The sequence below is a fragment of the Poeciliopsis prolifica genome, unplaced genomic scaffold, assembly GCF_027474105.1.
Source record: "Poeciliopsis prolifica strain line A6 unplaced genomic scaffold, Auburn_PproV2 SCAFFOLD022, whole genome shotgun sequence".
In the NCBI taxonomy this organism is placed as follows: domain Eukaryota; kingdom Metazoa; phylum Chordata; class Actinopteri; order Cyprinodontiformes; family Poeciliidae; genus Poeciliopsis; species Poeciliopsis prolifica.
The window spans coordinates 7,771,295-7,786,300 of record NW_026562397.1 but is presented as its reverse complement, the minus strand read 5'-3'; the positions used below and the strand labels follow the sequence as shown (position 1 = coordinate 7,786,300).

The 15,006-nt window shown below is 41.3% G+C and overlaps 2 protein-coding genes across 3 annotated transcripts; one reads left to right on the top strand and one right to left on the bottom strand.

The window, feature by feature from the left end:
- The first annotated feature begins 789 nt into the window (after nt 1-789).
- On the top strand, nt 790-14,518 carry gfm1 (G elongation factor, mitochondrial 1). The gene is given in 19 exon segments (XM_055045610.1): nt 790-869; nt 871-967; nt 1,043-1,195; nt 1,278-1,410; nt 1,901-2,105; nt 3,175-3,291; nt 3,434-3,584; nt 4,210-4,364; nt 4,982-5,066; nt 5,172-5,309; nt 5,598-5,699; nt 5,785-5,841; nt 5,922-6,059; nt 6,710-6,792; nt 11,601-11,763; nt 12,180-12,324; nt 12,498-12,658; nt 12,751-12,804; nt 14,083-14,518. Coding segments are annotated over 19 exon segments (2,349 nt in total). The 3' UTR covers nt 14,215-14,518.
- On the bottom strand, nt 6,835-14,915 carry lxn (latexin). Of its 2 annotated transcripts, none has more exons than XM_055045611.1 (7): nt 14,551-14,915; nt 10,293-10,457; nt 10,140-10,202; nt 8,992-9,169; nt 8,757-8,893; nt 7,298-7,360; nt 6,835-7,116 (listed from the first exon to the last, which is right to left on the bottom strand). In XM_055045611.1, exons 1-7 carry the CDS (start codon nt 14,677-14,679, stop codon nt 7,000-7,002), a joined length of 852 nt encoding a protein of 283 aa, XP_054901586.1. In that variant the 5' UTR covers nt 14,680-14,915; the 3' UTR covers nt 6,835-6,999. The 2 variants fall into 2 exon arrangements, with proteins under 2 accessions (XP_054901586.1, XP_054901587.1); XM_055045612.1 differs by lacking the exon at nt 14,551-14,915 and adding an exon at nt 10,620-10,736.
- Between the last annotated feature and the right edge of the window lie 91 nt (nt 14,916-15,006).

Genomic DNA, 15,006 nt, shown 5'->3' with positions numbered 1-15,006 from the left:
TTAAAGCTGGGACGTAAACGTAAACAATGGTTCTTGTTTTAAATGAAAGAAAAGCTCAAATATTTTTCTTAAACTCACAGTTATGACAAAAAAATTCCAAACACATATTTCTACACTGTAAGACTTGCAAAGCTAACATGAACGTTTACTTCGTTAGCACGTAGTACATTAGCGCTTCCTCCATCTTATGAGTGGCAACTAACTTTCATTTTCTAGTTTTAAGAATAAAATTACCGCCTAAATTTACTTGCAAATAAGTTTAACGACATGGCTTTTCTACACTTACATGGATCCATGCGTGTCTTTTGAAAATTAGCCATATATTTTGTGTAGCATCATAACTGGTCACAGAGAAAACATTTTTTGCAATTGAACAAAACAGAAAATAAAAATTTAAAGAGTAGCCTAATGAAAGCAGCATAATTATATGGTCCATTGTTGAAAAGTTAATTAAACCAATTCAACAGACAATGTTTAGAATGAGATTTGTCTAAAAAAAATTAATTGTGAAATTAAAGTAAAATGTATTATACAAACTATCACAGAAATAAACACATCTGCTAGCTCTTGAAGGCATCAGATTGTGTTTATATTCTGATGCGCTCAGATTATAACTGTACTGATAATTCAGATGTTTGGGCTTTGATATTGTTTCCGCCTCTAAATCGGGACAAATGCTGTCTTAAAATCTTTCTCAAAAAACTTTTTCTTTTGCGTATTTAATTAATTTTTAATACTAAAACACACAAAAAAAAAAAAGGCGGATGTTGAGCTTCTGGGCTTCCGTAGATGCGGAAGTTGTGTTTCACAACCAGGCAGCAGGATCCCGGCGTGACATTCACCGGGCGGCTAGCGGGTTTGGGGTCGAGCAAACCACCGAGCTTTCTTCGAGATGAAGCTCCTGAAAGCGGGTCTGTGTTTGGCCAGGAATCATCTGTTAGCGCCGGGGAGCGTCACACTGAAAAAGGTAACCTGACTCCGACCGCCGGTTCAACTCCAGTTCTCCAAAAGCTGTTCGTAACTTTAAGCCCCCGTCCCGCAGGTGCTAATTAACAGCTGTCGGAGCTGCTCCTCTGGGGTCTTCCCCAACGAAAGAATCCGCAATATCGGCATCTCGGCTCACATCGACTCGGGGAAGACCACCCTGACCGAGAGGGTCCTCTACTACACGGGCAGGATAGCAGAGATTCACGAGGTGAGGGCCAGCACGGGCGAAGCCTCTGGAGGTAGGAGATGAGGCCGCGTTAATGAGCAGTGCTTTTCTCTGTGATGTGAAGGTGAAAGGGAAGGATGGTGTTGGAGCCACCATGGACTCCATGGAGCTGGAGAGGCAGAGAGGCATCACCATCCAGTCAGCAGCGACTTACACCATGTGGAAGAACCACAACATCAACATCATTGACACACCAGGTATTCACCATGGTTTTGAACACATATATCTGAAAGGCGTGGATCTTTCACTGCATTTACAGTGATTTTGAAGATACCTGCAAATGAGACTCTCTCAATTAAACATTTGACAACCACCTGCGTTTTTAAAAGTGTATATTTAACAATGTAACTATACTTTGTGTTGATCCAAGTAACATAAATACCTTTGCAAGGATGTCTAAATCCATATATTATGTTTTCCACAGAAAATACATTTTATAAGGCCTGTGCTAATCTTAACAAAGGGTTTAATAAAGCGCCAAAGTTTTAGTTTAGATGTCACATATTAAAATCTCTCTCTTTTTTAACTTTGCCAAAGTAATTTCAGTATTTATTTATTTATTTACTTTTCATTTCTTGGCAAAAGAAAATGCCTATTCCTCTTCAAAAAGCTCCTGAACCAATATTTACTTTGACATCACAGTATTCTGAACCAACCTATGTGTGTGTGTCTGTGTGTGTGTTTCAGGTCACGTAGATTTCACAATCGAGGTGGAGCGAGCTTTGCGGGTGCTGGACGGAGCGGTGCTGGTTCTGTGTGCAGTGGGAGGCGTCCAGTGTCAGACCATGACCGTCAACAGACAGATGAAGCGTTACAATGTCCCCTTCCTCACCTTCATCAACAAGCTGGACCGAATGGGAGCCAACCCGAGCCGGGCACTGCAGCAGATGAGGTACTGGTCCAACTAAAGTCCTCATGCTGAGCCGAGTGATGAAAGTAAGGCAGCACTCTGATTTTCTGAGTGCTATTATCAACTTGGGGAGATAACTAGAAATCTGGGAATCAAATTAATAAATATTGACTAATTTGTCAGAGTAGGTTTATTGGCAAAAATAAGAATTATTCACCTTTTAGAGAAACTGTTACAGTAAAGAAATGCATAAAAACAATTGTGATTGTGAAATAAAGATGTTAAAACTACAGTGTAAAACTTTTGTAAAAATGTTTTTTACATATTTGTTAAAACTCTCTATGTCATGACAATATAACATGAGAGAAATGTGAAAATATTGAGCCTTGTGGTTGTACTGCCATCTGCAGAAATACACCATTCTTGGTCTGAAACAACCAATCAGAGTAAGGAGGACTGTCAGTGCTGTCAATGAGTGTCGTGTACATGCTGCTGAGTGTGGTAATGGGGGAGAAAGAACTTCCTGTTACAGGAAAACTGTTTATCTGCCGTCATCAGTATCTATGCTAACTAGGCTGTGTGTTTACCAGCAGGATCCGCTGTGGGGAAGGAGCTGTAAGATAGCAGGGGTGAGGATGTGAGCAGCACATGAGCAAGGGTTATTGACAGCGCTAAAACCCTCCACCAGGCTCTGATTGCTGTTGTTTTTTTATGTATTTCAGCAAATGGCAGTAGGACCACAGAGAGGACGCAGAGGAGTTCCGGCTTTCACAAATGATCTAAGATGTACTTTTATTAGAACTATGTACTTATTACACTTCTAATAACTAAAAAAACTTCTTTTTTTTTTACCAACTGCAGCTTTAATAAAAATCTCGAAATCTTTAACTCATGTCATTTAATAAGCGCCATCATCTGGGGTGTTACTGTTCTATAGACTTCCCCTAAAAATCAAAATCAACTCAGTTTGCAAAATTCAAAGTTTTTAATAAAATTGTGATTAGAGATTAAAAAACTCTGACCTGTGAACACCAACTTCTCTCCAAGAGCAGCAAATACGTTGTTATGGCGGTGCCTCTCCACTCTGACATGAGCTCTGTTTTTCTTTTAGATCTAAACTGAACCACAACGCAGCCTTCGTGAACATCCCCATGGGCCTGGAGGGGAACATGCACGGCATCATCGACCTGATAGAAGAGCGGAGCATGTACTTTGAAGGACCGTTTGGGTAACAATAGTTTGTTTTACTTATTTCATAACACTTAACTGTATGTTGCGTCGTTTCAAAGTCATTCCGATCCATGCTCGTCTCACTGTCGCTTCCAGATGTGAAACGTGAGAATTTCTGAAGTGTTTCCTCTTCCCTGCAGTCAAAGCATTCGCTACGACGAGATCCCAGGAGATTTCCGGGCAGAAGCTGCAGACCGCAGGCAGGAACTGGTGGAGAGTGTCGCCAACGCTGACGAAATGCTGGGAGAAATGTTCCTGGAGGAGAAAATTCCTACCAAAGAGGACCTCAAGGTTAGCATCTTAAGAAAGCTTTGACATTTAGAGTTTGTGTCTTGTACTGTAAAAGTGAGCAGCTTGTCACCACATTTATGAATTAAGTTTTTTTTTTGTGCTTGACAGAGACAACACAAGAAGTCAAAAAGTGTTAATATTTAGATCTGTTAATTAAACAAATTGATCTACAGTTTCAAAAGTATTCATTCCCCTTGAACTTGTTTACAATTTGCCTTGTTATGATTACAATGATTACAAACTATAGTGTATCTTAATTATGTGAAATAACAATAAACAATAGAGCATAATTGTAAAAAAAGAAAAAATGATAGATGTTTTTGTTTTTCAATATTTTAGAGAAGCACCTCATGCTGTAATTTCAGCTGCAAGTCATGTGCGGTGTGTCTCTTTAGGAGTTGCACAACTACTCACTGAAATGCTTTTCCATTACATTTTGGATTGAACTCAGTTTTTCATTTTGATTCCGGTCTGAACTTTGACCTGGCCATTCTAACGCACAAATATTTTTCCGTCTAAACTGGGGTTGGGGGTGGGCCTCAAGAGCTGCCGTCCTGCAACTTGTAGATGCATGTTTTAATAAAAGCCAGTCGCTTCATAAGCGTTTCACCTTCTCGTCTGCCAGGCTGCGGTCCGCAGAGCCACAGTGCAGCGCCTGTTCAGCCCCGTGTTGGTCGGCACGGCGCTGAAGAACAAAGGCGTCCAGCCTCTGCTGGACGCCGTCCTGGATTACCTGCCGAACCCCAGCGAAGTCAAGAACTACGCCATCCTCAATGAAGAGTGAGCGCTTCAAAGCTTGTCCGGTTGATGTCATGAACATTTGGCCAAAAAACGTTTTTAGCTCATTTCAAGAAACCTGCTTCATTTTTGATGCTGACAATATTCAGATTTACACACACAGTTATTTCTCTGAAAACAAAAGCTGCCAGAGGGAAACTTATTAGCCTCCTTAAAGCTAAATGTCATCTGATAACAGTCTGCTGAAGTTAAGTGACTATTGATTTTAATTGCATTTTTATGTATTTCTAATATTATGTAAAATAGGCATAAGTTGTTAAATGAAACCTCTGCAGAATGTTCCAAATTTTTTCAGCCAACTAATCAATGAATCGTCAGAATAATCGACGACTGAAACAGTAATTAGCAGACTTAGTTTTGACTTAACGTTACAGGTTTTGGTGAAATCAATGCCCAACAGATGAACAAAAAGCTTGTTTTTTAAGAGGACTAATAATACTGAAGATGGTAATTTCTGTGCTGTGATTGTGTGTAGATAAATATAAATCTTGTTTTCTAAAATAAACCAACAAGTTTTGCTAAAACAAAAAATCCTCTTAAGAATGCATTTGGGTGATTAAAAAACAAACTTCATATTGATTTTCTTTTCTTCATTTTAGGGATTCAACAGAGAAGTCAAAGATTGAAATGGACCCAGTCAGAGACGCCTCAAAGCCTTACATTGGCCTTGCCTTTAAACTGGAGGTATGTACTGGTCTTTTGTTTTGGTTTTTTTCAGAGTGATTATTTCCACCTCAGTTTGTTTCAGAAGGGCGAGGTCCGTCATGCTTTGCTGTCTCTTGTCGACAGGCCGGGAGGTTCGGTCAGCTGACCTACATCCGCGTTTACCAGGGCTGCCTGAAGAAAGGAGAGAACATCTACAACACGCGCACGGGCAAAAAAGTCCGAGTTCAGAGGCTGGTGCGCCTCCACGCCGATCAGATGGAGGTGAGGGCGAGTCGCCGGCGGGTCGTCACGGGTCACCATTTTATCTCCGTCTGCGGTGTGCAGATTAAAAACTAGAGAAGTGCATGACTGGCCAGAGGAGTGAAGTTCCTCTTCTGGCTTTAGTCAAGTGTGCAGATAAGAACCACATCCTCCTTGACAACAGAGCAACATGTTTCCATCCGCCTCACAAATGAAGCAAAACACAAAAGCTATGAAAGTGTATTAATTAATAAGTAAATGGAGCGAATTTAACCAGACTGCTTCCTCTGTCTGGTTGTGGTGTTTAAGGACGTGGATGAGGTTTACGCAGGAGACATCTGCGCTCTGTTTGGGATCGACTGTGCCAGCGGAGACACTTTCACATCCAAGTCCAGCTCCAACCTCTCCATGGTGAGCCGCCTGAACGCCCTGGGCCATCAAACTGCAGGAAACTGATGGGGTTTTTTTCTAATTTGTTGTCCTGATGCTCACACAGGAGTCCATTCACGTCCCAGAGCCTGTCATTTCCATGGCAATTAGGCCATCAAATAAGGTAAAAGGGTTTTTAAACCTGAAATAAGTGCTAATAAAGGACTGTATCTAAATGTCTTCTTTTTTGTCTCTCTTTACCAGAACGACTTGGACAAATTCTCTAAAGGCATCAACCGTTTCACCAGAGAGGACCCCACTTTCAGAGTAACTTTTGACACCGAGAGCAAAGAAACCATCATCTCAGGGATGGGCGAGCTGCACCTGGAGATCTACTCCCAGGTACACCATCAGCCTTAGTCGGGATGTAAATTCAACAGCCAAGAATTCAGGACTAATGTCACTGATGCTACATTCACACACCAGGCAAATGTGACCCACATCTACTTTTTTTTTTTTTTTTTTGCCCATATGCAACTTAAATCTGACTTTATCGCCATAGTCTGTGTGGCCCAGTTCTGATCTTTTTACCCATAAAAACCATCCAATCTGTGTCATTTCAATATGTGGAACTAATTTAGATTCATATTAACTTTCATGTCGTTGATGTGGGACTTGCATCGTAATTCTGCACCAGAAAAAGCTGGATGCTGTAAATCAGGATAAATCCATAATCCAAAAATAAGGCTTCTTATATGGTCTTGAATTTTGTTTTAATTTTACTAAAATTATACTTTTTTTTAACTAAGAATTTTAACTAAAGTATAAAATTAATTAGCTGCAATAAAATAACTATTTTTGATCTTTAGCAGGCCAGCAAACAAAAAAAGTCTCCACCTTCTTTCCTTGAAATCAGTCACTGGTTTACTTTACCTTGTTAATCCTGCATTAGGCACAGGATTAACAAGGCACAGCAATTCTTAAATGCACTTTAAAGTTGTTTTCAACCCTAGCGCGCTGATTCTTTTCCCCCTCCAACACTTTCCTTGTAGAGGATGGAGCGAGAATACAGCTGTCCCTGTGTGATGGGGAAACCAAAGGTGGCTTTCAGAGAGACGATCACCAGTCCTGTGCCGTAAGTAACCCTAATCCACACGACAGTTCAAAGAACGAGACAAACCGTTAAACACTTTATTTTATAACCTCCATCTTTTCATGTGTTTCAAACGGCTTAAGATGCAGGGGAAAAAAAGAGAAACAGCTAGACTTGCTTCAGATATTGCAGCACGTCTACAAAGAAGTGACTGATTACAAAGTGTTGCAATCTCAGCTTAGAAAACGGTCAATTTGGTTTTGCTTGTTTTTCACATCCGTGAATGTGAGGCAGCTGCTCTGTGTGCAGCACCTTCACGCCCTCTGCTGGAGACCAGGTGAACAGCAGCTTGACCTGAGGAATTTCCTGTAACAAATACACACACTGTCATTACAAAACACATAGATTAGCACAATATTGGGTGATCATTGACCTAATACTTAATTTGAAAGTAAATGTATCTGCTTTTATTTAATGGCTTACTGAATTCTGTTTGGGTTTAACATGAAAAAAGCTCCAGTTTTCAGCTTTTACTGCTTGTGTTTACCTGAGACACCAAGTCATGCAGCAGTACGTGACAGTCAAACTTCAGCTGGTCATTCTCTGTTGCCTGAAGCAGAGAAAGTAACAGCAAACATGTTTAGTTCAAAGGTTCAAGACTTAATCTGGTGCTGACTTTCAGTTTTTGTGAACATTTGGCGTGAAGAACCATTTTTTGGACAGTAAGCAATGGGAACTGCATTTCTTAGATAGTTCAGACTCAGACATTGCATTTTCACTCCAGGAATGCTTTTAAAGATTCGTGTTGTTCTCCTGGAGATTAACATGTTTTTGTGTCGCAACTTAGCCAAATTTGAGCACATAAATGAGAAATTTGGCTTTGGTTCCCCTACTCTCTGAAATAATAAATTTGTAGTTATTAATAAATAACTCTGGAGCTTTTTTTTTTCACAAAAGAGAAAAGCAGGAATAAATTAGTACAAATATGCAGGATATCTATCCGGACTAAGTGTTCATCATAGTAAAAACCTGAGGGAAGATGATGCAAAATTATGTCCTGAAACAAATCCAAAGTACCTGTGAAGATTTCCACTGAATCTGGTAAAGATAATGTCGTTAACAGAGTAACAAGTTCTAAACCAACATAAGCTGGAAGGCCGCTCAGTGATGAAGAAGCCATGACTCAGAAATCAACACTGCAGTCTGCAATGTCTAAATTTAAAGCAAAAAATGAGGAATCACACAAGCCTGACACCATCATCTCTACTGGTTCTACTTGAGAAGAGAACCATATATTGACAAATTGTAGCATTACCTAAAGACATCCTCGAGGAAGCTGAAGTTGGGCAAAAGCTGGTCTTTTAAATGGAAAATGAGATCAATTTAGTTCTAAAGTGACTCAAGGGCAACAAACACGAAGCTCTGATCTCAGTCTCATAGACAATTTATTGGCAGAGTTGATATGGTGTGTTGGAGCAGAAGAATTTTGTACTAATCATAAAGAGAAATCTTTCGAAAGAATCAGAAATTACAGCTTTACTTCCAACAAAAACAGCAAATTTAATCTTGGTTTCCCCCCCAGTGTTTAAAAGCCTGGCGGGCCACCAGGCTTTGCTTGCTCCCCCACTAGACTAAGAGTCATTTGTTATTTTAAATAGGGTTTTTAACAGTGACAGTAGAGACAGACGAAGCTAGGTTCGTAGCCGGCGTGTTGAACTGCCCTAATTGCGTCGTTTCATACCTGCCTGTTGACCTCTCACGTTATCATTTCCAAATTTTAATAACTTAACATTTTTTAAACCTGATGGGCTGCTGACATACTGCCCTAGCACCCCTATCACCGGACTTAGCAGATTTTCAGGAGGAAAACCCGGCGATCCAACCAATCGATTTCAGCAGATGTTTTTACGTAACTTTCCCGGTCAAGTCCTTGTTTGCAGAACCAGCTTAAACAGCACATTTGGTCTAAAACTCCTCTACCGTCAAAACGAAATCTAGCAGCTTACCAGTTGAGTGATGTTGGCCACCTGAGCCACGTTGTACAGAGTGTTTTGTGTTGATTCCTTCAGCATAATGAAGCTAGTGGCCACGATGCTCAGGTGCCAGAAAGGAATCATTTCTGGGTCGATGTGACCGTAGCTGTCTGAAAGACATTTGAGGAGGAGAATCTCATTGAGTAAACCAAACCCGTTTTAGTAATCGTCACCAGTAATCTGCAGCGTCTCTGCCATTGAACATTACCCGGTAGGGGCTTTTCAGTGTGAACGGTTTTGTTGGTCTTGTACTGCTGGTACAAGGCCTCTTCTTCAGATGTAGCATCAAGCTTCAAGATCTCCTCGCACGAGGGGATCTGGACTTGAGGTGAGAGCTGCTTTTCTCCGCTCGGAAAGAAAACCTCGGCGGAGCATTTCTCTTCAGTCTGGTTGTAATAGAAATGAATGGGAGTAGACAGAAAAAAGGCGTCACCTTAGTGTCAACAGTGAGTCAGGTTAAACCACACAGTTATTCATCCAAGTCTTCCTTTATCAGGCAGTGGGTTCTCACCAGGCCCGGTTCTCACCAGGCCTGCTGACTACCAGAGATTACACAACTGTTTAAACTTCAATCTTTTCTAAGACTTGCCTAATATTTCTTTCAATAAACACATTGGGAAGAGAAAACTGCCAAATTTAAAAAAACAAAACAAAAGGAGAATATGGGCGAAACAAGTAAGATGGCGACAATAATCCAATTCAAAAGGGCTAAAGTCTATTTTAAGGTTTTTGTTTCAGTATCTATGAGAGGAACAAGTACTGAAGAGAAAAAGCTGTTTCTAAAAATATCCACACAATCAAAACTGATGGTAAATTTAGAATGAGACACAGATCTAAAGATGCACAGAGAAATCGATTGGTGACAGGAATTGTCCAGTTGATTCTTACTCTTAACTTGCTGGTGAGAAACTCAAAAAAATCCCAACCTTTTCCCAATAATTGAATGTACCAGATAAGTGCTTCCAAGTAGCAGAAACAACGCTACTCTTTGCGCTGGAGGATTATCCTCAGGACAGACTCGAGGTTTAGGTATCAGTGAAATACAGTTGAAGGTGTACAGAAATGTTAAAGTAATGCAATGTCTGCAATTTAGAGTGAGAGAAAGCAAGACTTATTAGCAGACTAAACATAGAACAAAGTCGCACTGTGTCATTGTAAGACTTCTGTTGATTTCTTCATCCTTAATGTAAAATATCACTAAAGCAGCTTAATCAACTATCACTCTTTGCTACAAAACATTTGAAATGCGTTTGCATCTTACACTACTATCATTAAAGATAAATTAGCGTCAGCTTTAAGCCACAAAACCTTTCGATGCTAACATCATCTTCAACAACAATGTGACGTTTCTCTTACATTGCTGATGATCTCTTGCACCGATATCTGCAGCTGATACTTTCTCCCGGAGTCTGCCACTTCCTGTTGGGAACATCCAGAGTTGAGCTGCTGGTTGGCTCACGCATGCAGATTGTGAAACGCTCGCTGCTCTGCAGCAAAGATGAACCTGACCTCCACGTTCCCGCTGTGGACCTCCTTCAGTCCAAACAGTTTGTACGGGGAGCCGTAGCGCATGTTGAGGTAGTGCTGGACCACCTTGGCCGCCCTCTGGGCGGGGTAGTGGTTGGGGTTCAGCTCACCTGTCGCCATCACATCCTCCTCCGCTGCCGCTGCTTCCTTTTGTGCACAGAGAGAGAGGAAATGTGAACTCCTTATGGACTTTGACCCCTGGGTCGTCGCTGGGTGGGGCTGCTGTCTTTAGCCTGGACACATTGACTGAGGAGAGGAGAAACTAGAACAATCATGCAAGAGCAAAAAGTGAATCAAAGAGCTTCTTGCCTGCGCTCAGTGCTGAAGGTTTGACTGGGTGAACGTTTTCTCCGTTCAGTCCTCCAAATCAGCTGCTCCTCCCGCAAACGAAAGCATTACTTCCTCCTTTGACAGCCGAGCACCTCTCTAGCTCAACCCCTTTTTAAAGAGACAGGACGCCTCTCCTGCTCAGCAGTGTCACAGCTTTGCAGTTAAAGCAATCGACATTTAAGCCCAGAATTATTCACACGCCTGTTTATCTGTTTTGTTTGCAATTAGAAGTTTGGAAAGCATTTCCAAAAAGACTATTATTATGATTGGAGACCATTTAAGAAACAAAAAATTAAAAAATAAAATTGGAAGGGCTCATTTACATCACCCTAATCCTTAACATCCTCCACATATTCTCTGTCGGGTTACTTTCAGGACTCTGGTAAAGGTTCATATTATTTCCGACTGAAGAAACATGTCAGTGAAACTAAGATTATTTTTACATTTTCAATCTGCCTGGGATTCATTTTGTACTCAACTGTAAACATTTTCACCTGCTTAGAAGCTCAACATGACATAAAATGTTTTACTCCAGAAACTTTCAACAAGTGAAGTTTCTGTACAAAATCAATGAACCCTTACAAATTATAATTCTGTGCAACCAAAAATAAATACTATTAATTTGATTAAAAATTCCCAAATAACAAATAAAATCAAAATTCATTTAAAATAGATCTTTGTATGATGATGAGTCTGCCGCTTCATTTCCACTTTTTGTTGCAGGTTCTGAAAATATTTTTTTGCCGATTTGTGCTGAAAAAGATCCAGCCAAATGTTGTGCCTTCCCAAATGTATATACTCCAATAAATATCAAAACTATCATACTCATCTGGCTCACTTTAATTTATCGTACTGTTAATTGATTAGTCGCTTACTGCGACAAGATCAGCCATGACAAACTTTGGGTTCGGTCCGTCATCCTGGCTCAAAGCGCGGCTCCTCTGTCTCTTCTGTTTCCAGATTTGACTTCACCCATAAGAAGCAGAGCGGCGGCTCCGGGCAGTACGGTAAAGTCATCGGGGTCCTGGAGCCCCTGGAGCCCGAACACTACACCAAGCTGGAGTTCGAAGATCACACCGTCGGAACGAACGTCCCCAAGCAGTTTGTGCCGGCCGTGGAGAAGGTATGCGCTTTTGTTGCTCGTAGCGGCACGTGCTGTACGCCTGAAGTTGAGAAATGTTTTTAAAAAGTGCGAAAGAAGTTAAAGAAAATAAGCCTTGAAGGCCAAAAGGACCGGCAACACATCCAGGGATTTATAAGTGCTCTGTGGCAACCCCGTCCTGCTCATGATTCGTCACTGTGGGGATTTACCAAAATTCATGTAAAGAAAAAAAAAAAGAACAATTCAAGTTGAATTAGTTAATTTTGTTTGAAATCCAGCAGCGGTGAGTAGAAGCACCTGAAAGTTCAATTTTACTCTTGTGCCATGTTTTACTGTTGAAGGTTTAAGTTCCTTATAGTCGTATCAAAATAATGTCAAGCTCTCCAGATTGTTTGGGGTTTCTTAAAATTATTTCTTCCGTGTTTCTTGTGCTGCAGGGGTTCAGGGAGGCCTGTGAGAAGGGACCCCTCAGCGGACACAAGATCACAGGAGTCAGATTCCTTCTGGAGGACGGAGCCAATCACATGGTCGACTCCAATGAAATCTCCTTCATTCGTGCAGGAGAGGGCGCTGTGAAACAAGGTCTGCTTTCACATTGTGATTCGCTCAGCACAAACAAATGAAAGTGGTGTGTGCAACCAAAACAAACAAACAAACAAAAAACAAACAAGCAGAAACATTTATTTCCACGGCTGTTTCTATACGTCGTCGTGTGTTTGTTCCTTAAATTTGGTGGCGCTCTCTCTCCTCCGCAGCGATGGAAAAGGCCAAAGCTGTGATTCTGGAGCCAATCATGTCGGTGGAGATCGTTGCGCCGCAGGAGTTTCAAGGAGTCGTCATTTCTGGGGTGAACCGTCGCCACGGTGTGATCACAGGCCAGGACGGAGGCGAGGGATACTTCACTCTGTACGCTGATGTGAGTCTGGCTTCAAATCACAGCATTTATATGAGCTCTACATATTCATATTCCTCCATTCCTTTCTAAATTTGCCTGGATTCCTCCAACAGATTCCTCTGAACGACATGTTTGGCTACTCCACAGAGCTGCGCTCCTGCACCGAGGTACGTCTAGAGTTCAGAAACTTGATTGTTGTTGGTAGATGTTCTATCCAAGATTTGAGAAATGCTTTTAATGTTCAGGTTCAATGCATTTAAAATGCAGTTGCTGCAGCTTTTAAAATGAGCCACTAGGGGCTTTTCAAGATGGCGGCGTAGCAAGCGGTCAACTTTACCAAGTTGCAAACCAGATCATCTACATTTGAGCAGAATATTACCCTCTTCTTGACACTTTGACTAAATGTGGCGACATGAACATTAGTGAACTCAGCTAGTTAACACGGAGCTAGCTGAGAATGGATATCTAAAAATTCGTCCACAGTATGACTGGACGTAGAAGCCTCATTAGGCGACTCTTAAAAGACCACGTTTTCTCAAAAATACATTTATTTATACATACAATAAATAAATGCTGTAACAATCCAACTACTGTTAATACAGTCAATACATCTCAATGTGTTGAGGGGAAAACTGGGAAAACATCCACATCCTTTAGTCCAGAACCCTGACTTCATTCCAAGTACGCAGGTGTTATTATTGGGGGATGGATGATTAAGGGTATTTCCTCTTCAGGCTGCCTTTTTATTTTTTATTTTTTCAAAGTTTAGATCCTCATGTTTTTTAATCAAGCTGTGAAAGCCTTTGGAATAAGAAAATAACTCTTCTGTTTTTCTTTTCAAGTAGGAGACTTTGTTAAAAGAAAAAGAAACAACTCTACTCAAGGACACAGAGATTTCAGACTTTGAGAAGCTGTTTTTATTTTATTTTTTTAACTCGTGAGGTGTCGCTTAGTATAAAATGTTAAAATGTCATTATAAATCTGACTCACCAATTTTATCAAGACCACTGAAGAAATGTTACGATTTGCATTCGTTCCTGGGCTTTGCAACTTAAATTACTACATAGAGATCACTTCGCCCTAAACCAGGTGTTAATGTTAATTCAGTATTTGGAAGCGGAGCCAACACAGACTGAAAAGCTTCATTCGCTTTCTCCGTTATGACTGCTAAAACTACAAGCAGACCACAATCCTAAAACGGTGCAGCAAATCGACGGTGCACCGTCGATTTGCTGCAAAATTTCTCCTTCTGCTCGCTGATTGGACAAAAGTCGACCAGGAGACGATGCGAGTTGAGGGGAGTGAATTGTGTTTTTCAAGCCGAGTTGCTCAGGAAAGCAGTTTAGTAAATCAGGGACGCATCAATTTGTTTTGATCAGCAGCCAGACAGAAGCTAATTTTCAGATTTTACTCAGGGAAAACATGTTCTCCCGATGTTTCTGCAGGGAAAAGGAGAGTACACCATGGACTACAGCAGATATCAGCCCTGCCTGCCAGCAACACAAGAAGACCTCGTCAACAAATACTTGGAGGCCACAGGACAGCTGCCTGCAAAAAAGAACAAATGGAAGAACTGAGCTGCTCCCTCGCTAGTTTATTGTTGGACTCCACAATCGGCGAGGACAGTATAGGAGTTCAAGGAGCCAAAAAAAAAAAAAAAAAAAAAGTTCATATTTTGATGTTTTTTATCCCCGTCATCATCCACTCTGTCTAAATCTCATGTGAAACATATTTATGCTGTTTTGAGCTGATCTCAACATCTGGTCCTCAAACCTGAGTCGTTACTGAAGGCTGTTTTCACTCACTGGTTTTTGTACTGTGTACAGAATGATATTGATCTGATAATGACTGCAACAAATACATATACATATGTCATTTTGATGCAGGGGTCGCATAGTTTTGATCTTCCTCACCTGCTCTGCGTTCTCCTCGGCCGCTTCGGGATGAGCTGAGAAAACGGTTTCAGGTCCGATCGTCATCACGTTGAGGCTCCATGTCACCTCCATCAACGCAACCAGAACAATCGCTCTCCTCAGTCCCATTCCTGTCGGCTGTGAAGCTCAGACGAGTGTGTGTGTGTGTGTATGAGCAAGCTCAAAGCGACTAGCACGGAGGAGTGCAGCAGGAGGAATGAATCTGTCGGCGCTGAGTTGTGCAACCAGAAGAAAGAAGAGGAGGGAAAGCAAGAGACGAGATTTTTCAGATTCTGCCTGCTTCCAAGAAAAACAAGAACAATTCGTTTTCTTGTCCCCATAAGCTAAACAAAGCCGCGGCACTTAAGCTGCACGCATTTCTCATTTTGTCTCTGTTGACGCTCTCGGCTCATGAGCCTCCAAATGTCTCGAGGAGGAAAGTAGCTGTCTGGAGGG

Bases quoted from the DNA above. Each gene is read 5' to 3' on its own strand.
- lxn (XM_055045611.1), bottom strand. From the start codon at position 14,679: ATGGGACTGAGGAGAGCGATTGTTCTGGTTGCGTTGATGGAGGTGACA. The intron at 10,203-10,292 runs GTCAGGTTCATC...TGTTCCCAACAG, and splicing joins TCCACAGCGGGAACGTGGAG to GAAGTGGCAGACTCCGGGAG. The intron at 8,894-8,991 runs GTAATGTTCAAT...AATGTCTTTCAG, and splicing joins CACTGAAAAGCCCCTACCGG to ACAGCTACGGTCACATCGAC.